This window comes from Hirundo rustica, chromosome 8, assembly GCF_015227805.2.
Source record: "Hirundo rustica isolate bHirRus1 chromosome 8, bHirRus1.pri.v3, whole genome shotgun sequence".
Taxonomy (NCBI): domain Eukaryota; kingdom Metazoa; phylum Chordata; class Aves; order Passeriformes; family Hirundinidae; genus Hirundo; species Hirundo rustica.
Window position 1 is genome coordinate 9,612,006 of NC_053457.1, and position 24,288 is coordinate 9,636,293.

At 45.9% G+C, this 24,288-nt stretch overlaps 2 protein-coding genes across 3 annotated transcripts in view; both read right to left on the reverse strand.

Moving 5' to 3' along the window:
• The window catches only part of CHAT (choline O-acetyltransferase), a 34,105-nt gene extending 17,109 nt beyond the window's left edge, over window positions 1-16,996 (reverse strand). Inside the window, exons 1-8 of one of the 2 annotated variants that reach the window (XM_040072128.2) lie at window positions 16,178-16,283; window positions 13,128-13,272; window positions 11,034-11,225; window positions 8,837-8,955; window positions 7,359-7,412; window positions 5,742-5,922; window positions 4,556-4,733; window positions 111-280 (exon numbers count right to left, since the gene is read on the reverse strand). In XM_040072128.2, the coding sequence (XP_039928062.1) occupies window positions 111-280; window positions 4,556-4,733; window positions 5,742-5,922; window positions 7,359-7,412; window positions 8,837-8,955; window positions 11,034-11,225; window positions 13,128-13,190 (957 nt within the window). In that variant the 5' untranslated portion in view covers window positions 13,191-13,272; window positions 16,178-16,283. Of the gene's footprint in view, window positions 1-110; window positions 281-4,555; window positions 4,734-5,741; window positions 5,923-7,358; window positions 7,413-8,836; window positions 8,956-11,033; window positions 11,226-13,127; window positions 13,273-16,177; window positions 16,284-16,913 lie in introns of those variants that run through there. The other variant, XM_040072126.2, reaches the window with a different exon arrangement.
• Window positions 16,997-17,760: 764 nt separating this feature from the next.
• Window positions 17,761-20,005, reverse strand: SLC18A3 (solute carrier family 18 member A3). Its single transcript, XM_040071507.2, has one exon. The coding sequence runs from the start codon at window positions 20,003-20,005 to the stop codon at window positions 18,419-18,421; it is 1,587 nt and encodes a 528-aa protein (XP_039927441.1). The 3' UTR covers window positions 17,761-18,418.
• Window positions 20,006-24,288: the final 4,283 nt, after the last annotated feature.

Here is a 24,288-nt window from a genome sequence, read left to right on the forward strand (position 1 = left end):
GCTCACACCAAACCTGCCCAGGCAGATGCTGACGCCACCTTCCCCTCTTTCTCCTACCTGATTCCAAGTGGTCCCCACCATAAAGCAACACAGTGCTGCGAGGTTTTTACCTGCATAGGCTTGTCATACCAACGGTTGGCGCCGTTTTTGTGGTAGCCCCCTCCATGCAGCATGTGAAATGCCATGTTTGTGTCGTTGAGTTCCGCCGCGCTGGGGCTGTCCAGGCACACCAGGCATATGCACCGCTCAATCATGTCGAGAGAGTCGCGGTTGGTGGAGTCTGGGGATAAAAGAGCGAAATGTTCACATCCTCTGAGCACAACACGGGCTGGGGAACCCTCTGCCCCGGAGAGCACTGAAGATCTGACCCTGACCCTGCGATGAGCTGGTGTCTGCAGAGCTTCTCTCAGCAAGAGGTCATCTCAGTGCAAGGGGACGTTAAAACAGGGCATTAATTCCTGTGTTAACTTTTGTAACTCTGTGTATCTCTCACATGATTCAATAATACCCACTTTCTTTTTCTGCCTTTCATTTCCTTGAAATAATTATATTACAAAATAGATCTATTTTACTCTTAAAGCCAGCCTTGCTTACTTATTTTATATATAACAGTTACAGAGGACAGGTCGAAAATAGAAAATTTCAAAGCTCACGCTATTGCTGCAGTATTCTGCTCTGGAACAGCAGAGCTTAGGGTGTTTTTGTGTTCTCCCATGAAAACCCTTTTCAAAATAAGGAACAGCAGGGTCTGTGTTGGTTTTGTCTCATTGTATTAAACCCCTCTTGTCTCTCCTGCCTCTCATCATTAGGTTATATTGCCTTCATCACATGAGGAAACATCTGCAGATGAGGTTTTGAGGTTTAGTTTTTGAACATGGCTTTGCCAAAACCATGAGTTGCCATGTTTCTTTTCCCTATCCTGACACTCTTCTTTTATTGGTTGGACAATTGGGAGTATTTTTTACCTTGTCCTCAGTGTTTTCCTTGTCTTTTATGGTGTATTTATGTGTTTCTCAGTTTCTTTGTCTAACTCAGAACTATTACAAAGGTTAAGGGTTTGTTTGCATCTGAGGACCACTTTGAAGCATAGGAAATATTTAATTGCGAGCACTTTTTACAGTTCCTCATTGAAAAGATAGAAGCATGCAACCTATCACAAGAACTTGTTTTGTTTAAAAGTATAAAACATTATTAATTGCTGTTATATGGCTGTTAACAAGATCACAGGATAAAGGGCTTTCAGGCATTGATACAAAACTCCTTTTGTTCTTAACAGATCAGCTTTCATTCACTGGTTTTGCTAGATTTTGGTGTAAATGTAAATTTGTTTCAGAATGTTCTCAACTAAAGATACGAATTCAGATTGATCAAAACTTCTTTCGAGACTAGGCTAAGTTCAACAAATATGTGCTCAATTCAGAAAATTATTTTAGCTGAAAGAATGGAAAAATATTTAAAATTAAACAACTCTGATTTGCATTTGAAATATGGGGCCATTTCAATATGTGCCTGTTTTCAAGGTTTGCAAGTATGTAAAGATGTTTGATTGTCTGAAAGAAGAGCATTTTTCATAGTAAGAAATAATGCACCTTTCCAGAGGGTGCTAGAAAAAACCCAGACACTTGTTTACCATCCAGGTTCATTCTCCAGATGCTATGTAGCAAAAAAGAGACCAAATATGCAAGAAATTAAAAATATGTCAAGAGAAGGAAAGGCAAGTGATAGCAGTGGCTGAGAAGGAAGAGGGGGAGCTGTGGCCTTGCGCAGGTTATGGTAAGGTACTGCCTATTGCTGTTTGGTGGCTCCTGCAAGGCAGCATTAGCAGCCAGGAGCCCGAGGGACAGAGATGGTCAGCCTGACTGCTTTCAGGCTCCCTGGGGGCCTGGTGGAGTGCAGAGTGTGTTGTGTCCCCTTGCCAACAGAAGAAGAATCCTCGGGAAAGCAGCTGCCGCACCTGCCAGCCCCGACAAAAGCTTGAGCCGAGAGATTGTGTTTGATGGGGCGCGCAGAGAGGTTCCTGCCCTGCAAAATGCGAACACCAGCGTCCCTTTGGAGTGTCTTCAAAAGCATTCAGAAGCTTTATAAGAGAGAAGACACATCCCTGCCCACTTGGCTGTAAAGCTTTTCTAGTATCTCACACTTGCAGGGCTGACTGTAGTTGTGGTATTTTTTTCATTGATGATCTGTGTGCATGGGTGCAAAGGCTGAAAAGATCCTTGTGAATGGGACTTGCCATGTATACATCAGCTTCTGGTGTTTGCAGACGGGCATCTTTGAGGAAAAACAGCTTGGATAGTGATTTACAAACTGCTCACAGCTTGCTCAGCATTCTGCTTTATGCTGTTTGATAGCTTTATATATATTTCATTGTGGCTGCTACCCACACATCTTTGACAGATATGAAGCCCTTAGTCTGACATATGGCTTCAGGGTATCTGGAGTCTAGGTATTAGAGTGAATAAAATTAAGCTGTGCCAGAAACAGAGAAGTAGGGGAAAGATGCCTTTACAGCAGGAAACAGACATATCCAGAGGGCTGATCAAACATTGAAAAATTATCATGTGAAGCAGGCAATAAATTGCACAAGAACTCATGAACCATGACTTGGGATTGAAAGTGTCTGCAGGAAGAGCGAAAAGTAGGAAGAGCTAGGCGAGTAAGACCAAGCCTAAAGCCCTGCAAGACATTTCTTCCTTTCTAATACACAGTTGCATTGAATTGGTAAGCCAACTGTTGGTTAGTTGGGGTTTTAAATTTAGTTTTAGAAAGGAAAATATGAGAAGACAGTTTTGAATCAAATTCAGATGTAGTATGCATGGGTCTGTAGCCAGTCACTTCATACAGAATTAACTTCCTGTACTTAGGAAGAGCAAGTTAGTTGTGCACTTCCAATGCTGAGTGTGTTTATAAATCAGTGATGGCTGGGTTCATTATAATATCTTGGACATTTTCTCACCTAGAAGACTTATGCTCTGCTTGCAGGTCTGTGCGGGCCTGAAGCATTCTCTCTTGCCCTGCCCAGCACAGACCAGCTGTGGAGTGACCCTTTCATCCATTGTGCTTCCCAGATTCTCTTTCTTTCTTTCTTATTTATTGTTGCAAGAACATTTCACCATCACAAGTAAGAAAGAAAAAGGGCTGTTAATTACCATATATCCATGTGTAACGGCAATGCATTCACCTATATCCAAGAGTTGTGCTAACATGAATGGTCTGGGATGGGATTCCTGCTTAGATTAGAGAAGGCTCACATCATGGTGCTATGAGATTCACCAGGGCAGAATCTGTTTTTTTCAGCTGCATAACTGAGTTCGTTTGCTTTCTGATTAAAATGAATATTTTGGTAAATGCCAGGCAATCCAAAAATGCTAGGGAGAGGGTTTTGCTAGTTTTTGTTGATTTTTCTTTATGTTTTCCTTTTGGATGATGTAGGTTAACAAAAATAATTTTTCTGTAAGTTTCAAGGCATTGACTGTTTCACTTAGTATGGTATGAAATTAAATTATTAGGTGTTCACCTTAATTTTCATTAAAATAAGTTGTTTTTTTGTCTCCTCCTTCAAAAAGAAATGATGGGAAGAGGAGGGGAAAGCTTAAAGATGAGACTAATGCTATATAATATTGCTGAAATAATGGACAGGACTCTGTGTGTGTGTATCTGTACTAAGTTTTTATAAGCACAGATAAACTTGAATAAGAAAAGGGGAATCTTCCTTAGGATGAAATCTTATTTTGAGACTATTGGCAACTCTTGTATATTCCAGGGCATTAGTAAAACAGCAATATTTTCTGTGGCATTGCTGAACTGGAGATAAAGAGATGAGTTAATGTTTTCTTCAGCATGAAAAAATAAATACTCATGACATGTAAAATGGCAAAAAGAGGGCATTTATATCACTTAGCCTCTGGTAAAACACATGGTGTGATGTGATAGAGGTCGCTAACCCCACCCTTTATTTTCATCTGTTTCCAAGTTTGACATTCAGGTCCAGAATCCGAGACAGCTGAATGCTGCCTGTTGGAAAAGAGAGAGAGAGCGGTCCCCAGATAATAACTGGTGCCATCTTTCCTAGATACTTACTTAACAATTGGTTGAATCAGCCCTGGTACCTTCTCCATTGACTAGAGAAAGTACACAACTAGATTCAATAGGTGTTTAACTTGCAGGTGCTTTTGTTGGATAAGATCAATAATATCAAATAGTTGCCAAAAGCTAAGAGGATACATCATTCCTATTGGTACAAAATGGATATGAAGAAAGAGACAAATCACAAAATCTGATGTAATGTAATTTATGTGATGAAAACAAAGAATGGAGTGAGAGTTATTACATGGCATAACACTTAAACATACAGAGCCAAAGGGACAAGTCGTTTCTGTTGCTCCCCTGGCAACATACATCTTACACGTACTGAGTTTCCTGCTGCTGGAAAAAATTCAGCAGTGGGGTTGCACATTCAGTCCTGTGTTTGCTGTGATGTTTGCTCTCAGCAAAGAAAGGCAGTGATGGTGAGGAGGAAGGTGATGAAGAGAAAGCTGGGGTTGCTGCTGCTAACCTTTCATAAGGATCGTCCTGGCCTCTGCCCACTCTGTTCTTCCATCTGTTGTCAGCAGGCCAATTGGAGGCAGCATTTCCTCTTCATTCTCTGCCATTTTTGCTATCTTTTGTAACTGAGTGAAAAGATCTCCCTCACTGAGACGACGGAAATTAATGACAACATCCAAAACAAAAAACTGCAAACAAAATGACAGAAGTTAGAAGATCAGTCAGAGGTGAGTTGGACCCTTTGCGGTCCAACATTTTGCTGTCACCTGGCTAGGTGTTGAGATGTTCAAGTCCTGCCTGGAGAGCCAGGACTGCATGCAATGGAACACAAAACCACTGGGCAATGGCCCAGGGCTCACCCCTCCTGTGCTTTAACAGCAATGTAATGCCAGTTGTCACAGGGGATTTATATTGTGTGTTGGACTCAAATAAAATATACTCTATTTGAACAAGCTTGAAAAACCTTGGAGAGATAAAATCAGGCAGTATATAAGTATTTTTCATGGTATTATTTATTTAAATATAACCTAGAGAATCTAGACAATTTCCTGCACTTCCTGGAAAAGCAGGAAGCACTTCAGTGGAAGCTACCTCTTCATTCCAGGAGCACCTGCAGGCCTGGCTCCAGTACTGCAAATAGTCAAGCTGGGCTGTACTGTACATTTTCTAGGAAACAGGCTCTGCTGCCCCCTGGTAATTACTGCCTGGGGCAGATTCACTCTAACACTTCGGTATTTCTGCCTGCACCTCTGCTAACTTCTTCAGGCATAGCTTAGGGCCCCCACGGGGTGTCTGTGCCATGCATAGCTGTGATGGTGGTATAGTTGCCATGAACTGTGTGGCAATACTTGACTGTCAAGAGAAGAGCATTTCCAGCAAATGCACTCTAATAGGATTCTTTTTTCTCTGTGGTTTCGTCTCTGTTTATTAAGCATTTTTGTTTGAAAGAGAAAGCAAATGAATTCTGCCACATTCCTCCTTTCTACATCACTGTACTTGGAACATAATGTGGGGCAAGGACAAAAATGCTGCAGAAGCATCTTTTGGAAATATCGACTGCAAAATCTTGGTAAGAAGTGAGCTCATACGTAGCATGCTAATTGCATTTCTGAACAGAGATTAGATTAGGCTCTTCTGGAGTGAATTTAAGCAAATTAAGAAATATAGAAAGGTATGAAAAAAGAGAACTAATTTACCTGATTGTTACAAGCAACAATGATGTGCTCTGGTTCTGGCATTACATTGCTTTTCTGGGCCACAAGGGTATCTTTGGTAGGTCCTGGAAGACGATAGGAAGAAAAGAGTCCATAGTATTGCTTCATACAGAGAGGATGACCAGACAGCTGTCCACGAGAAAAATCAGGAGGTAAAGCATGGCTGCAGAGAAGGAGGAAAACAAAGCCAGAGGAAAAGAGGGGAGAGAGACAGAAAGGAAAATAAATCTAATCTGTCCTTTGTTCTGTTACAATTAGATCAGGTATAACACAAATTGAATAATAAAATGAGATTACAGTATAAGGGAAATAGATGAATTCCCATACCAAAGTTAAATACATCATTCCTGGCAGCTTCATGCATATTCATTAAGCAATTGCATTATCATCTAGTGGAAATGGAAATAGCAGGTCACAAGCAGCTTTGCAATGTGTGTAGGAAGCCTGCCTAGATGGGACCCCAGAAACTTGGCAGGACAGAAGTCAGGAGAACAGCTGGGAAAGACCAGCACCTCAAGAAAGGAACTGATGAAATTCAATTCACAGCAGCCCTGTACTGTGCTGACTGGTTAGAGAGTGTGCGAGAGAGCCTTGCCTGACAAACAGGAATGACTTGGGCAATACAGTGGGAATTTCTGTTTTCCACATGTCCTTGCTTTTGTGCTAATTTTTACCTAGACCTATGGAGTAATATGTGCTGAAACCCCCTTTTTTTTTTTTTTTTTTTTTTTTTTTGTAAAATGCCCCACTGACACTGCAGCAGGAAATAATGGTGCTGCTGGTCAGGAGAGGCTGCAGAGACCACAGGAGGAAGAAGATCTTACAGGGCGGAGATTTTCCTTCTACAAAAGAGGACTAAGCATATAACTTGTCAGACAGGGGCAGGGGGTGAAGAAGCAGGAGAGGAGGTTTACTCTTATGCAGTTTATGAGGTGTAATGTTTTATGCTAGTTATCCTGGTTAACCGTGTCTTTAGAACCGTCGCAGTTCAAACCAGGGATATTCACTGTAGGTCCCAACTCTCAAATTCTCTGTATCACTTATTTCCTTGTACGGGTGCATAATACATACATGACTTGAAGAATCGTGTAATTCCCCTGTGTTTTTATTCAGAAAGTAACAAGAGCATAAGTAGCTTATTTTCATTAGCTACTGAGCCAGCCTTTCTGTGGTGAGACTTCCCTCCCCTGCTGGGATGTGTTATTTCTCTGGGGTGATGGAGGTGGGACAGTGCTGTTGTAAGTGTGGAGTGCCAGGAAAGGTGTGCAGGCTGTGTAACCACAGTGCTGCTGCCCTGTGGGTGTGGGGAGCATAAGCTTCCTCTTGTGCTCTCAGTAACTCTGTTAGGCAAATTGTGTGTGTCCTTTTGGGCTGCGCCGTGCCTGCCAGCCATCAAAAAGGATCCTTCTTCAATCTGTTACACTGCAGGAACACAGCAGAAAGGGCATAAAAAAAATGCTGAAGCATTTGCCCTGAAGCATGCTGAAGCCCCAGCCCTTCCCCTTGGTGGAGAGGTGCAATACAGCCCAGCTTTGTACTGAGAGCAGCCTTGAATCTGAAGCCCTGTGGATACTCAAGCTCTCCTTCCAAGCTACTTACGTGTCCAGTAAAGCTTTGTAGTCTTGCACGCCTGAAATGAGATTGGCGGCAAACCTGCAAGTAGCAGAGAGAAGTGACATCAGTCTTTTGTCATTTGGCAACACTGGGCTGTTTCTGGGAGACAGAGGAAAGCCTTGGATGATTGATGGCACAGCATAAGGAGAGAAAGTCTTCTGGCTTGGCAAGAAGAGCTCCCTGCCCCCACCCAAAACCTAAATTAATTCATGTCAAAAGAAATATGAAATCCTTGAGACAGTTCCTTCAAATGGTTAAACAGACTACCACAAGAGGAAGCCTGAAAGTGCTTATTTAGAGAATGGAAGCAGACACTGAATATTTAATAGAATCCTCACATGGGTTTCAATTTCAATACTCATAACCTGTCCAGTATTAGAGTACTTCCTGTCCTAAGCAGATATTCTTTTTGCAGAGCTGTGGGACAGGTGTATTATTTCCTGACGTTGTCCGTTTGCACTGTGTCAGAATGGGAGGCTCTGAGAAAAATATTTCCTTGTGCATCAGAAAATGCCAAGAGGAGTTTTTTTGAAAGCTGTTTGCACAGTAAATTTAATCAGTAATGAATGGAAGCATTTATAGTTACGTTTAAAGTAAAGTAAAAAGATGCATTAGCTGTCTATGCAAAATGTTAAAATAATGCATATTGGTTTCAAGGTTCCGGCTGTTTTATAATAGCATAAATTCACATGCAGTTAATTATTTCAGTAATGAGCAGCTAGAGAGTGCTAAAAAGCAAAGAGGAAAATTGCGCTATATGAAGGTAGATTTTTTGCTGTTTTAAAAGGAAGAATGTTTTGGCAAAGGCTGAAGAATGGAATCCTGTTTTAAGGGTGTCTGGAGAGGTATATTCTGTGCTTGGCTACGTGCTTACCTTCTTACTTTTTAAATGATAGTAATTGCCCACTACAGCTCAAAGCAGAAAGATCAGTTCAGGGCTGGGGCTGATGGGCCTGAAGGAAGCAGTGTTCTTGGGAAAGAATAATTTCTGAATTCTTATTCTTAGCTCCCCTGTGTTTCTGGTGCCCTTTCGAGCATCTGAGAGGGACAGTTTAATGCCAGCGTGGCCTTTTCAGTTTGCAGGGTGGCTACGAGTCATAGCAAAGCCATGTTAAAGAATATTTTCCTTGAAAGTGTGTGTCAGAAATTAGTATTTATTCTTTTTCTTCACAAAGTGGTTTACTTGAATCACAGGCAGTAAAAAGCTTTGTAAATATTCCTCAAAAATATAAATCTCATGGCATTTTTTCCATGCAATAAATGTAAGAATAATGACATCTTTCTTTCTGAATATCCATATGAGTTACCCCAGAAACACTGCCCTCAGTCAGCAGGCCTCGTAGGAAATAATTTTAATGGCTACAGCCCTTATTTTTTAACGAAAGTCGATTGTCTTTTTGCAAAAGCCGTGCATTTAAAATATCCGTTCATTTAGCGAAAGCTGCGAAGTCGTGATACGTTACCTCAGCTGGTCATTTACGTCCTTGAAATACTGACGAGCAAAGATAATTGCGGGGCTGGAATTGACTGGAAGAGCCAGGCGGTTGTTGAGGTACATGTCATCCAGCCAGTAGTTAAACACCTGAGGGAAGGGGACACAACATCTTAAAGCTGCCAGCAGCGCACAGAAAAGCAGTCTGGAGGTGAGGGGACAGTGCCTGGTGCTCCTGGTGTCAGCCACAGCTCTGATTAATGGAGCTGCTGAGCATTTTCAGTCCGGGCTCTGTGACCTCAGCTCAGCAGAAGTCAGCCGCAATTCCATAATCCTATTTCTCAATCAATGGCAATTTACGGTGCGTTCCATTAAAAACTAAACAAGCTCCAGATCGTCGTGCTTTGGGTATTTTGTTGTTTGCTTCTCTCTACAACCAGAAAATGTTTGAATACAATATGTTAACTTTTGCACAGCAATTAGAATATGTTTAAGAGAGGGCCGGGGCTTTACTAGCGATGCCTTTTCTCAGGGGGCTTCAAATATTTGTCAGTGACGCCAAGATGCTCCATTGCTAGCCATCAGATATTGTCCTGTAGCAAGGCAGAACAGGAGAAAAATTTCCCAAGCCTTTTCCTGGTTCAGTCCTGCAGAGAGTGGCACGTGGAGAGGGTCCCTGGAGAATTCCCTTTGTGTCCACTGACACAAATGCAGGTTGCTGATTCTTGACCCAGACAGACACACATTGAATTTCTAACAATTTTTATTGAAAACACAGATGAACAGTAACTGCGTTCCTTTATGTCTGAGTAAAGATTGAAGAATCGTTATTTGGAAAATGGAGGCTTTCATAAAAAGATCAAATGGTCTTTCTGAGGGGGCAGGCTTTGCATATGGTAACTATAAACAACAATGAAATTATGCAAAAATAATTACAAATGCATGCATCAGTTGAAAAAGTTTTCCTCCGAGATATTTCATTGCTGTTAGAACAGATGCTTCCCCCACAGTCTCTGGAGTCTTCAGGTGAACATGCTAGAGATATACTCCTGGCAAGTTAAATTACAAATAAAACCATTTCTAATTTACCTTAGGAATCAGGTATTTATTTTATTAACCAGAATTTAAAACTGTCACAATTCCAGAAAATGCTTATGCATCCTTCCTCCCTAATTTTCATGCTAGAAGTGTTCAAAAGAGCCGTTGTCTTCTGGAATATTATTTCCTCTCAGGAACACTATTTAAATGCTGGTTAGTTTAGCCACCATGAATCACAATATGAAAACAAGATTGGGCCGCATTTTGTTCAGAAATTAAGCACTGCTTTTAAAATGAAAGCACTGACAGCACTGTAGCCTTTTCCCCCTGACTGTAACAGCAGTTCAATGGAGTTTTGTTGTCACACAATTCACTGACATCAGTAACAAGCCTGCAGGATTTCACTGAATCCATAAAATCATCTTCCTTGTTGGGATGGAAGGACTTCAACAAAGCTCTAATTTTCAGCTGCCATACTCTAACATGGTTAATGAGGGCGGGATGAAGTACAACTTTGTGGAATGGTAAAATCTGCTTTGGCTATAGCTTACCTAATGTGCCTTCCTTGGGAAGCAGAAAGCTGAACTTTTATAAAGGCAGAGATCTCAGCATGGTCTGTGTGATAGGTGTATATGTATATACATGTATGTGCATATTTGGCAAAAGTAACTACTTCAATGTAACTACACTGGTATAGCATGACAATGAATGGCAAATAATAGCTCAATTTTAAAAGACTAATTCCTATAATGAAGGATTCCATTCCAGAATAAGTGGGGTGGATTAGAACTTTGGGTAGATGGCTGTTCAAGGCACTTTTAAAGCTCTATCAGAAAGTATCTTTCATTTTCATAAAAAAATCTAAATCCTGTTATTTAAGGCAAAGGAGGAAATTGCATCCAAAAGGCGTGTGTCTTACAGGTGTTGTGACACTTCTGTGCATGAACCTGAGTTGAGTGAATGTCCTCATTAATGCCAACAACCTGTTGATCTGAAAACATAATAATAACGTGGATTTTGACATAATTTAAAAAATCTGGCCTATTATGTCTGAAATGTTCCTTTATCAAAATGATCCGTTTGCATTGACCTGCTGAAAGACAGCAGTGATTGCATAGAGAACATCAGAAAGAACTTGTAAATAAGCATCATCCAATACAGCAATTATTTTTTCCACTGCATTTGCTTACCCAGTTTGTTGTCTTTTCACTTCTTTCCTCAAGCAATTGCTGCAAGGATTCCCCCAGGCCTCCTGCAATTCCAAATTTCTCTACGATGGCCTTGGTCTTTTTAAATTGCTCCTCTGGCACCAAGTGTTTCATGCTCTGTAGGTACATGCGTAAGGTCTGTTGCAGTGGTGGAACTGGAAGTTTTGGCACTTCCTAGTCAATAAAAATAAATATATATGAGTGAGTAATTCTACTTGTTTCCAATCCGTCCTCTTTTGTTTTCTTAGTATGTTACATCCCTTTAAAAATTAATTTATTCTGTTTTAGCAGCTGAGAGGCCTGATTAATACAAATGTACTGTTTGTAGGCTTTCAAATGGATAGATCAGGTGACTAGTGGAAAATTATCAAGGACACTATTCCTTGGTAAAAATTCTAGAAATCCTAGGACAAAGAGGCATGATGCAAGCACATACCCTGAGCTAAACTCTAGGAAATCTGCCAACACATTACACAATAATAGAATATCTTAAGGTATTTCATTAGTAAAGAAGTGCATATAGCTTGTGATTAGTAAAACCATGGGTTAGTACTTGTCTGATTGGTAATATGAATGGCTATGAAATGATAGAAGTAGAAAACATGCAGGTTTACCAGTTTATTAGTACTGACTACACAGTCCTCAGTAAGCTTGTGTTTTACCCTGCCAAACCTCTGCTGCCAGTCAGTCTGGAAGTCCCCTGGAAGGCTTGAAAAAACATTTCTGTTCATACCTCCTTTATCCTCACTCTCTTTGGAGCAATAGTATCTGGGAGGAAAAGAATTCCATGCTGCCCACGCAATTAAGTTTCCTTTGTTTTTTCAGAATTAACCAAGTGAAGTGTAATTAGTCATTTAAAAGCCAGAGCAATTATGGGGGCAGTGGGAAAATCAAGCAAAGAGGTAATTCATGAATGACTGAGAAATGCAAGAGGCTGTGACGCTCTAAGCGTGGTTCCTCAGGGAGGGAGCTATGTCTCTTGGTTGAGAATTGGTCATCTAATGCAGCTATGCTTGTCCATTAGTGATTAGTAATTAGTGTAGGCCGTAAACTTTTGGAGGCTTTATTTTTCTAATTTGATTTTTGCCCATCTCCTAAGGTACGCAACATTCAGATTTTTTTTTTTTTTTTTTTTTTTTTTTTTTTTTTTTTTTTTTGCTAGCTCTTGCTGTAACATACATTTATTTTAGTAGGATTGCAGGCCACAATGGCATTTTGGGTGGAAGAAAGGGTTAGCAGTTACCTGTCCCACCTACTTCTCAGAGTTAGTGCAGTGCATGCAGGGAGGGAGGGTGTGGAGGAAGTGCCATGAACAGCAGAATGGGACGGGGTGTCCTCTGAGCTCAAGCACCAGCTCTGCCTTTTGACATCTACAGAAAAGTCAGTGCTGCACTATGTTCCCTATCTAGAAACCAAAGATTTTAGATACTCAGGAAAAGTGTCATAGGATTACCTATTATTAACAGAAATGCAAATCCAATTAGCCTGTAATACACCCAGAAATAAAAGAATGGAAATTCTACAGTTTCAAGCTGTTTAGTCAAGACATATTTCTTCTGTCATTGATTTCTCAATCATTGGAAACAGATGTGTTAACTAATATTTCTTTTTGATACCAGGCTTTGGCTCTGTCTTTCTTGGTAAGGTTCCTGTGCAGTTCATGACTCTGCTTAGGAAAAAAAAAACCCTGAAAGCTGACTATTGACAGGCATACACACCCAGCACCTTCTAAAGCAGCTTGAAAATGAATCATATGTGATAGTTTGATAGTGATGTACTAGCATGAATAATTTCATGCCCTCTCTGGCTTTGTAGTATAAAAATATTTGTTGCAGAATATTTACTGTAATTCTTCAGAGGATGTTGGGAGAAAGAGTTTATTTGGATATGAGAAGCGCTAGTGTTAGATCAAGGTTTCTGGCAATAAACTCTTGCAGGATAACTGGTGCTCCCTGAAAGGAAGAAATTTGGTCTAGAGCAGAACTTGGGTTACAGTTAAGATATCAGTTTACAGAATTAAAAGTTGTTAAGTCATCTTCTTTTTTCCTTTTTGTTTTCCCAGAAAGAGTTACTTACTCTTTCATCTTTACTGCATGTATCTTTCTCGTTCTTCTGCATGTTTTTTTCTAAGTCAAGCATTCCAGCATTTCTTTTGGTATCTTTTGTTGAGGACAGAAATTGAAATCACTTGGGGGTACTTATGGAGCCTGATGCCTCAGTTCTGGAAATAGAAAAGATTTAAAATCCTGTCAGTACCCATTATTTATAACCAAAATGTATGAGGGGAGTATTCCCTGCTCAAACAGAAGCTTCAGAATGCAAACCTGAAGAGAAATAGAAGTACAACATTCAAAGCAGCTGAACTGAGCCCTGTGGAGATTGCTCTGACATTCTGTTTGTCTCATTCTGCTATAAATTTATTTATTCAGAACTATCTGATGCTCATAAAAGGTCCCTTCTCAGCATGGTTTATTTTGTCACTGTAATTTACTTTGCAATTTATTGTGGCATAATCTGCGTGCTTTGTATTACACGTTAGGTGGAGAAAAGAGGGTACTTTTCTTTGAATGTACTTATGTTGACACAGGTAATAGTAATGTTGCAGTTTTCTGTATTAGGATCTTGTATTTCCTCCCCTTACCATTTTATATGAAAGCACCACAGCCTTTAAATATATTTTTCATGGCACTGCTCCGTGGGTACATCCGTGCTAGAGGATGTAAAAAGGAGCTTGATGGACGTGTGCCTTTGCCCTCTGCAGCCTACTATCTCAGAGGGTACCAGTGCTTTGGGGGCATAGGTCTGGGCTGGGCACCCTGTGAGCCTGCCTGTGAAGGCTGTGGGAGGACTGGCAGGGGTGCTGTACCCTGGGTTTGAGCTGCTTTGTAGGGCAGTTTTTCCAAATAGCATATCCTTATCCAGGGAGACAGCTTAACCTACCAAAAATCACAAAAGTAATCTGTGACACAGCAAATACTTTCACTCACGTCTCTCTGGTATTGCACATATGCTGGTTTTCACTTCTGAAGATGCCTCTTAATTCCTTTTCTGTGAAGGACACGCACATTTCTTCTGATATACCAGTGACCACACCAAGTAATTGTCCTTCAATTATGACAACACATAAGTACAGCTAAAGCAGAGGGAATTTTTTGTGTTCAGTAAGGTCTTAATGGATTAGAGGTTTTTTGGTTTTCTTTTAATTACTTTGGACTGTGTATATGCAAAATATAAAAGACAACATGTGTTGACTATGTAGAAAATAATTGTTTTTCTGTAATCTTCAGAATTATTACATTCAGGGCACTGGAATGACTTCTACAACAGCTTTTAAGACCCATTTGGATTAAACTCTACAGTGTATGCAAGTGAGTTGAAGAGTTTTGTTTAGCAATAGGCAGAGATGGCTGTGGATTATTCCTCTCCTGAGGAATTATCTTGTCTATTCCAGCCTTGCAGCTTTAGCATGCAATGTGTATGTGGTCACTGACACCTTGTGTTGATCCTGTCCTCTCTCTGTCCTGCACTGGCTGTCAGTGGGGCCATGTGCTGTGAAATAGGTTGTATAAGGTAGAGAGATGTCCCTGGGGCCCTGCAATGAGCCACACAGCAAACTCGTGTTGATCTGTCATCTGCTCACAATTTCAGCCCAGGTGAGAGATGATTTCCCTCATGGAAAGGCCACATTAGCCCATTGCACTGCTCTGCTCCCTCTCAAGTGCTGCACAGGGCTCATCACTTAGCCATGCACTCTATTCCTAAAACACAGTCCAGAGCACCTCAAATAATGCACGTTGGGTAACTCTTGGAAGGCTCTTGGCTTGCCCAGTTGTTATGGGCTGGCCTCAGCCCCCACACCTGCATTCAAATACAGAGCAACCATTTTGTCTTTAGAGCCCTTCAAACTCTACTCCCTTAAAGGAAAAATCTTGCTGATACTCTCTTTACTGGGACTTTTGTTCTTTCTTTCCTTTTTTTTTTTTTTTTTTTTTTTTTTTTTTTTGTCAAACTGCAATATGGTGTCACGCTGACTAAAAATCTATATTGGCTCAATGTCTCTGGGAAGTGCTACTACTAACAGCCCTACATATCTGTAAAAACAGTGTGATAAAGAGTTTGGAGGTGGTAGCCTGAACTGTGCTTTTCTCTGTTTCGGGGATGAACGGAGGCTTTGTCTCTGGTTCAAGTGCTGACAGCTTAGCATCACACCCAATCCTGTATTTGCTTCATAGAAGACAAGAAAACTGACACAGGAGAAAATCCTGCAGAAATTCAAGATGACTTCAAAGTTGCTCACTAGAAAGCTATGAGGTACATTGTCAAAGTTATTAGGAAAAAAAAAAAAAAGAAAATATAATCCTAGCTGTTTTTATTTACAGCTGGCTTAGCTGGAGTGCCAGGGTGAGCAGCTTAGCACGGTGGCTGCGAGTCACAGCAGGCTGGGGAGCCGGGTGGCCTTCCCCACAGCTCAAAGCAGCAACTCAAATCCACAACAAAAGGCACTGATCTCTCCTAGCAGATAGCAGAGAAGGACTAAAATAAGCCCCTGTGCCTATATTTGACTCCTCCTGACATGGTGGACTTGGGAGGCAGCTTTCAGTATGTGATGTTGTTGGGGCAATACATACAGTCCCCATCCATTCATCCTCACTCTACGTTTTATCAGGAGGATAAGCTTAAAGTTCTCAGGAATCAATGCTTGAAGTTAAGAGGAGTGTACGCGTTGTCAGGAATACACGTGTGAAGCGCGCACTGCCGCTGCCGTGCACATTGCAAGCGGAGCCAGCAGCCGCCCTGTCGCCGGCCGTGAGCTCCCTGCGGGCCGTGCTAGCGCCAGACCCGTCGGGGAGCGCTCACGCTCCGCCGGGGGCTGCCGGCACGTCCCGAGCCCCTCCTAAGCCTCAGCCCCGAAGGAGCCCTTTCCCTCCCGAACCGCGCATCGTGGCGGGACCCTCGGGCGGCGGAAAAACGGGCGGCCCCGTGGGTACCGCCCGACCCGCCGAGTCTGGCGAAGGGAGCTCTCTCGGCTCCGCTCCCGCCCCCGCTGTCCCCGGCCCCAGGCTCTCCCGCGGCCGCGCCGTCGGGGCAGCGGCGGGCGCGGAGCGCGCAGCCCGCCCGCCCGTTACCTGCTCGTCGGGGAGCTCCGGAGCGGCCGCCGGGCGGGCTCTGCGAGTCGCGGCGGCTCTGTCCAAGGTACCGCCGCCTCCTCGGCGGCCAGGTCCCCTCTGGGTGGGGGCGCGCGGAGGGCGGCTCAACTCCGCCGCCGCTGGCTCCTCCCCGCCCCGCAACGCCCGGCCCGGCCCGGCCCTGCCCTGCCCCACCGCCCCTCCCGCTGCGCGCAACAGGCGATGCTGCCTGCGCTGCTCCCCGCCCGCCGTGCTGGGCTGTGCTGCGCCGTGCGGCTGCTGCGCCCGGCAGCGGCGCCGGCTCGCCCCGTGCCGACCGTGTCCCCTGACGGCGGGCGGGGGCAGCCGGGCTCGCCGGCGCTCTTACGGCCGTCGGGGTCAGCGTCGGCAGCGGCGAGGGCAGCCCCAAGTGGCTGCCGTGCTTGCGAACCCGTGTTGCCACGGGGGTTGTCGCCGGCGTCGAGAAGTGCCGCCGTGGGGCATCTGCGGCTCCTGAAAACTCGGTGGCCGAACGGGCGGGAGGCGCTGTCGGCGGCTGCCGGCACCACGGCCGGGAGGGGTGGAAGCCGCGACGGGGCGGCGGCGGTCCCGGGAGAGGCCCGGGCTCTGCAGGAGCTGCCAGGGGCCGGCTGCAGCAGCGGCCCGGACCGGCAAGCGCGGGCGGTGGCCTGGAGGACGCTCCGCTTTTGCCGCTGACCACGAAGAAGCGGCTGCGGTTTAGGGAAGCGGGTCTCACCTCCCACCGCGGTGGCCATCGCTCCTTCGCTCAACACCCGTGCCAAAGCGCCATCCCCCTGTTTTCATGAGTTTTGCTCTGCCTGAGCAACGACTCTACCGCCCTGGCGGGAGCTGCGGAGCCGTGAGGAGACGTGCGGAGCCATGCGTCCCGCGCAGCTCAACGGAACCGACCGGCCGCTGCTCCGCGGCGCCCAGAGCTCCAGGGACGGGTGGGAGCCCTTTAAGGTGCTTGTGAATGTCTTTCCCCCCCTCTTGCGATTACACATCGTTCATTTTGTTTCCTAATGGATTAAGAATTAAAACAAACGATTTTGGTTTATATTAAGAGAAATTTACAGGGGAAATTATGCAGTCTGGTTCCCTTGTGAGCAGATCGAAGGTTTCCGCTGTTTGCAAATGTTTGAATGAAGCATTTCACAGATCTTTTGTTTTTGTTTAATCCCTGTCGAGTTACTGAGGTGGGTGCCTTTTAATTTGGGCAGCGTTTAGCACCGAGAAAGGCACCGTCCAGTATCGTACCTCTAACTGCTGGTGATGTAATTTTTGAAATATTAGAAAATTGAAATTTGTGATTGTGGGAAAATAAAATTGAATTCGCATGAGAATTCAAGGAGCTGTTTTTAAGCAAGGAGTAGCACGGTTGCAGCACGATGTTTGCTCAGATTCGTTATGTTGTAAAGAACGAAGGAGAAGAACATTTCGTACTGGGGTTTTATCCTGTGCCATTCTGGTAGCTAGTGAGAATTGTGCTCTGGGGAATTGTTACTTTAGGGGTCACACTGAGCACAACCAACTCCCTCACCCAAGCAGCCCTCAAAAACAAAACAAAAGACAATCGATCCCCTTCAATTCTGTTTATTCAGATCATATTATTCTTGTAACTTGGACTTCAACATAATACAGCATATTGCACTTACCGGAGAGCAGCACAAGAGAGAAAAAAAAGGTACAATACTTCAATTTATTCCCAAGGAAGAATAAAATGAGACAGTTGTTGTTCTTCTTAAATATATGAAACCAACTGAAAGTCTGAGTATATGTACACAAGATTTACTAAGTCCCTGAATACACAATTTCAAATTTTACGCATACTTTTTTGCTTTTCTTGTAATTTTTACAGAGATATACAGTATATCACACACAGTTTCAGTTTGAGAACACTCTGCACAATTATACCCCAGCTACAAGGCTGATGGGTTTTTTTGTCTTTTTTGGTGTTTTTTTTTTTTTTTTTTTGAAAGGTCCCCTCAGATTTCTGCTAATGATTACTCCAATAATTTTTTTTCAGTATTGTCTCCCATTTCCCACCCCCTCCACCTTGCCAGAATGCTGAGGGAAATACGGATTAAAAGTCTAGAAGAAAGCCATTACATCATGACAAAGGTTAAACTGTAGATATTGCACGTCAGTACAGAAAGATAATGCAGTAACATCTTCATCCCCCGCTTTGCCTCTCTCCCACATGTCTCTCCTTGCTCCCAGGTCTGGGCCACGTGGGGGAACCTAACTGTACTCATAGTCCGATGAGTCCTCCTCTGACACCCCTTTCACGTCTCTGTGGTAAGAGCCCATGCCATTCTCATCCACCTCGCCCGCTGGCTGGAGGCTTTTGCCCGTGCCTTTGCGTTCCTCCATTTTGATGGTGTCGTAGAGTCCCTTAGGTCCTTCTTCAAGGAGGATGTTCCTCTCCGAGTGAGAGGGTTTCATTTGGCAGACATTTTTGAGAAAGAGAAGGACAGGGGCGTAAAGCACATTGGCAAGCCCCATGCCCAGGTTGAGCTGTGCAAAGCCCATGGTGTGCACAATCTGGCCGGCCACGATGGGCCCCAGGGCATACGCCACGCAGTAGGAGATGTCTGCAATGGCATAGACGCTGCCATAGACAGAGACGTGACGCACGTCCACCAGGAAAGCCAGCGTGGGCAGCAGGGCTGTGTCCACCAGGGCGATGCCAAAGCAGATGCCACAAAGGGGAATGATGACCTGCCCGAAATTCCTGCAGGCCGGCACCAAGCAGGAGCTGGCGCCGATGATGGCCATGCCCAGGGCCCCGTAAAACCACTGCAGGTGCGGGTAAGCAGCAGCCAGTCGGACGGTGACGTAGACGCCCAGCACGTGGGGGAAAAAGGCGGGCAGCCAGGTGAGGCCCACCTCCCACTCGCTGGCCCCCATGGAATCCTTCATCCAGTTGGCGATGGTGGGCTCCAGGAAGGCCAGGGGGATGTTGCAGGTGGCCAGGGCCCCTGCCACCACGGCAATGTAGGGGTCGATCATGAGGCGGTGTATGGGGGTGCCGACGGGCATGTTGGCCCGTGCCCCGGTGCCCCCGGGCGGCGCCAGGACAAGCAGCAGCAGCCCGTCGAGGACGCAGACGCAGGCCAGCACCAGGAAGGGCACTCGCTTGCCCGCGAACTCGTAGAGGACGCCGCCGAAGGGGGGTGCGGCCAGGCTGCCGAAGGAGATGCAGGCCAGCGCCGTGCCCAGGGCGCGGCTCCGCGCCGGCTCCTCGGCGTAGCGGTCGGCGATGAGGGCGATGCCGGCGGTGTCGGCGAAGGCAGAGCCCAGCCCCTGCAGACTGCGCGCCGCGAACAGCGTCGCGTAGTTCTCGGCGAAGGCGAAGGTGGCGGTGGAGAGGAACATGACGGCCAGCCCGGCCAGCAGCGGCGCCTCGTAGCCCACGCGGTCGATGAGGGTGCCGCTGAGGGGGTTCACCAGCAGCTGCAGGATGGCTTTGGAGGCGAACAGCACCCCGATCTGCACGTCCTCGTTCTCCCCCGAGGACGGCGGGTACCGCGCGGGCAGAAGGCTCCGGTTCCCGCCGCCGCTCCCGTTGCCCCCCGCGGGCGCGGACGGGCCGGCGGCGCCCCCGCCGCCGCGCATGGCCGCGATGTAGTCGGGGATGATGGGCACGATGACCATGTAGAGCATGTTGTCCAGCAGCAGCGCCACGCACACCACCACCAGCAGCAGCCGCCGCTGCCGCCGTGCCTCCCCCATGGCGGTGCCCAGCTGCCGCCGCCGCTCGCCCACCGCCTCCGAGAGGCGCTCCACGGCGGCCCGCGCCCGGCCCGCGCCCCCCGCCTCCGACATGGCCCTCAGCGCCGCCGCCGCCCCGCCGCCCGCATGGGGCACGGCGGGGGCGGCCCCGCCGCCTCGGCCGCCCGAGCCGCCGCCGCTCACCTCCGGGCGGCCGCCGTCAGCCCGCGCCGCCGCTGCGAGGCGGCTCCGAGGGGCCGGTCCTCCATCACCACACTAATAAGCGCCGCGCACGGAAACCCCACCCGCCCCCGCCGCCGCGCCGGCCCCGCCGCTCGCCCGCCCTCCGTGCCCCGCCCCGCTGCACCGCGCCGGGGACGCGAGCCCTGCCCGCCGCGGTAAGGGGGCCGCGGGGCGGGGGTGCCGCCGGGGCTCCCCGCCCCGGGGGTGTGCCTGGGGGGGCGGTGGGGACGCGGCACCGCCCCCGGGGCGGGGACCCGACGGCAGCTCTCGCCGGCCCGACGGCGCGGCTGGCCGCGGACGCCCGGGCGGCGCTGGAAGCGAGCCCGGCTCCCCGGCGGCCTCCCCGGAGCTGTCCGTTGCTTCGCCCCGGGCCCGGGCGTCGTGCGGCCGTCGGTGCTGCGGGCAGCGGTCCCGTGCCCTCTCAGCCCCGCGTGGCCGCTGCCTCAGCGGAGCCCGGCTGCCTGCGGAGGTCGGCGGGTGCGGGCTGTGCCGCCGCCGTCTAACCCGAGAGCTGCGCGGGGCTGCCCGCGACCGCGTAGGGCGGGGGGTGGGCGCGCTCGAGGGCACTTGGGCTCGTCGGGAACGGGGGTGGCGGGGCTGGGTTGAGCCTTGCCCCACCTCAGTGGGGGCGTGAGACCATGGAAGCTTCATTGGAAATCAGAGAGCAACACAGTAACTGTCTTCCTGCATGCGAGCGTGTCACTAACGCTCAGACAAGCACCAGGGAAATAATCCTCTAGTGCGTTTGTGTTCCACACTGCCCGCGTTTTGCTGGGCCGGTGCGGCGGCTGGAAGAGCTGCGGAGCAAGGGGCCTCCCTCGGTGCAGAGGCTTTGGTATTGAGAAGTACCCCTTAGCACAAAGCAGCATATCACTGCTCCTGTAGCAGAAATGACATGTGGGCTGATCCAAGGAGGATCTCTGCAGAAGGCTGTATGAAATTATCCCATCTTTCAGCCGAGCAGTTCCTGAGTGGATGTGGAGTTTGGGCAATTTCATTTGCTTGCGTAGCCGGGCTTCCACGGCTGAAAGGGAGATGATTTATCTGTCAGTTGCTGTATCTTGCTCTGTCGCGAGAAAACATTCTAGATGGCCAGAAAGACTTTAAGACGGATCCCTACATGGAATAGCATACAGATCTGATTTTGCTTACACAGAGGCGGAACCTTAGAGCATATTTAAAATAACAATACCCCTAGACATCCATATTGTCATTGTTACCGTTGTTATTCATTTACTACATCTCCTGTAAAACTGCAGAAATGCACCACTGATAATTGGGATAAAACTCTTGATCTGGGACGCTAAATAAGCTGTTATCCTAAATGCTTCAGAAGCTAATTTCGGGGTGTAAAAAGAAAGTGTCTGAAGGAATAGAAGTGTCTTACTGGAAGGATACTGAGCTTAAAGCTGAGGCTGCTGCACTTGGCTGCACGGTGCCAAGATACTTGTCACCTGTGAGACTGGTTTAGTTGGGGAAAAAATCAAACCCAACGCTACAAAGTCCATCCTCCTCTGATTCCTCAGATAGACCCTGGGGTAGTTTCTTGAGAACGTGTTTCTGCACAGGACTGTGAGCATGGGAGGAGCAGCTACCCAGATGAGGAAATGGCTGAAGGAGGCACCTCCTATTTGGGATGGATATCACGTTTGCGGTAGGCGGTAATGGGTTGGGGGCAGATATGACTTTGGATCATTGCTGTGCTGCAGTCAGGAGTATTGGAATCTTGGCTCTCGCTTGATGAGGCACTTTATTTGATTAAAGTTTCCCTTTTAATCAGAGATATGGTCATTTCCCGTCTCTAAAATGGAATCTGGCTCTGGGGGTCATGTCTGGATAATAAAAGGACTGGTTCTCTTGTCTCATGGGAATTGATATCGAATTTATTACCATCAAGAGAAAGCAGAATTATACTTGTAAAATGTTGCATAATAAATTTAGTTTCCTTAGTAAATCAAATCAGCGGATACCCTTATCTGCAAGAGATGCGTCATCGCTACGTGAGCTTCTTTGACTAGACAGAACTAATGGGGAGAAAATGTACCTTCAAGTGTGGTCAATGTTGATGGACCCACAGTAAATTAATGTTAAAAAAAAGTCTCCCTGGTGTTTGGCTTTGAAATTTATAATTATATTTGGGAAGGGACTTTAAGGTGAAATGAGATGATAAATTTTAAAATGTTGTGCTTTTATCCCAAAGCCTAGAGATGTGACAATTATTTAGTTTGAGAGGAAGAATGCAGAAAGGTGATGTACTTCATTTGTCCTCCGGTGCAGAACATGAGGATTTGGAAAACCACTGTTAATGTCAAGGACATAGAGAAGATTTTGGATCTGTGTAAAGAACAGAGATGGCTGCACCAGGACTTTTACCACTTTCTTTGTTCTAGAGGCTGTAGATGAAGGAAAAGTAGCTCAGGATGACTGTTTGGCAATAAAAAGGAATTTATTATTGAAGTCAAAAAAGCCCATGGCCCAGGAAGAGAAATTATACTTAGGATCTTCAAGGTTTCAGAAAAAATCCTAGAAAATATGTAACATGTATGAGCATACAAACCTTCATGTCTGATGATGGTATCAGTTCAAGTTGAATATAAGGGTAAAGTGAGGTTTAGTATGATCAGTTGATCACATTTCTAACACTCAGTTTAAAAAGGAGACCTACCTACGCTGGGAATTTTGGAAAAATGAGAGAGGTTTCTCTCCAAACATCAAAATAAATATATAAATAGTTAAACAATAAAATTACTTGTGTGCAGTCTGCTCTTGCTTGTCCTGCTACCTACTGAATTGATAGTTCTTGTGCTTTGAAATGACAGTTGTTTTTGATGCTGTATCAGGGTGATTTTACAGAGAGAGAGAGAGAGAGAGAGAGAGAGAGAAGCAACAACTGCTATGATGCACTCTGCTGTCAGGAATGGAACTGAGATAATTGTGCATCCTTAGGAACCTTTCTTTCACGGGAGAAAAAGTTTCGCTATGCGGTGTCCAAACACAATGAGTCAGAGAGTTAAGAGTCCTACAGGTCTGCAAAATATTAATACTCTTAATAGCCTGAGTACTTAATGTCTACAATAGAGAGCTTGCCCTCTTCAGGATATGGCAATAACTTTTAGCACTTAGGTCTAAACTAAGTATGTATGTTTATTTTTTGATTACAAGACCTAATCTTGTTCTGCCAAATAGGAGAGACTCACGTAGTTTGAGAAGTATGTTACAATCTTTAGAAGTATGATAGAGGAAAAGGGAAAGGATAGAAGGTAAGGTCCATTTTCAGAGACTTAATTTCAGATGCATTTTTGTGCAGAAAATGGTCAGGCTGTCAAATGGCAGCCAATAAATTATTGTTGTGAATGTAATTATGGAGAAAACAACAGGTATTTTGCATTATCCATTAACATACTCCTGCACGTCAGTAGTAGCTGAGGTTCCTGCTCTTCCTGTTGGGAAAGCAGATGGACACACAGCACAGACAGAAGCACGTGGAGCACACAGAGGAGCTTTGGAGAGCAGAGGCAAGAGGGAGTCCTGCCAGTGGCTGGTGGTGCCATGAGGTGACAGACACTGGGCAGGGACATGCCAGACCAGGTGCCCCTGCTCCTGCTTTGGGTTCCAGCTGGGCTGGCTGGCAGTGCTGGCTGGACAAGCCTTAGCTCCTCCAACCACTGGTAATTTTGGGATTAGCAGGATTAACCACCAGGCACAGCCTTCTGGGGAGGCTGTGTGTCATGTGACTGTCAAAACTTCTTGTGTGATACAGGTGTAAGGTGGGATGGGGACTATACATGAAGGTGTGCCCTTCCACTTTCAGGAATGGTAAAATGATCTGGGTGGGGTTTTTTTAATAAATGTTACACCCATACTTCACGCTGCTTCGCTCTTTGGAAATAGTGCTTAAGGAGCATGGAAAAATAGATGAAGATAGGAAAAACAAGAGAAAAAGCAAGGATTTGTGTCTAAGCTTATGTCAGTTCCAGCAATAGCTGATGTTCTTGATAGTTGTAATAGACAGCTCTTCAGTTAGAGTTAAAGCTAGTAAATGATGGTGTGTCTTCCAACTCTAAAAGTATGGGGTATTTTTATGACAAAATAATTTCTGAACATGTAAACAGCTCAGTGAATGGAATTTCTACTTTCCCTCTTGGAGAATACTT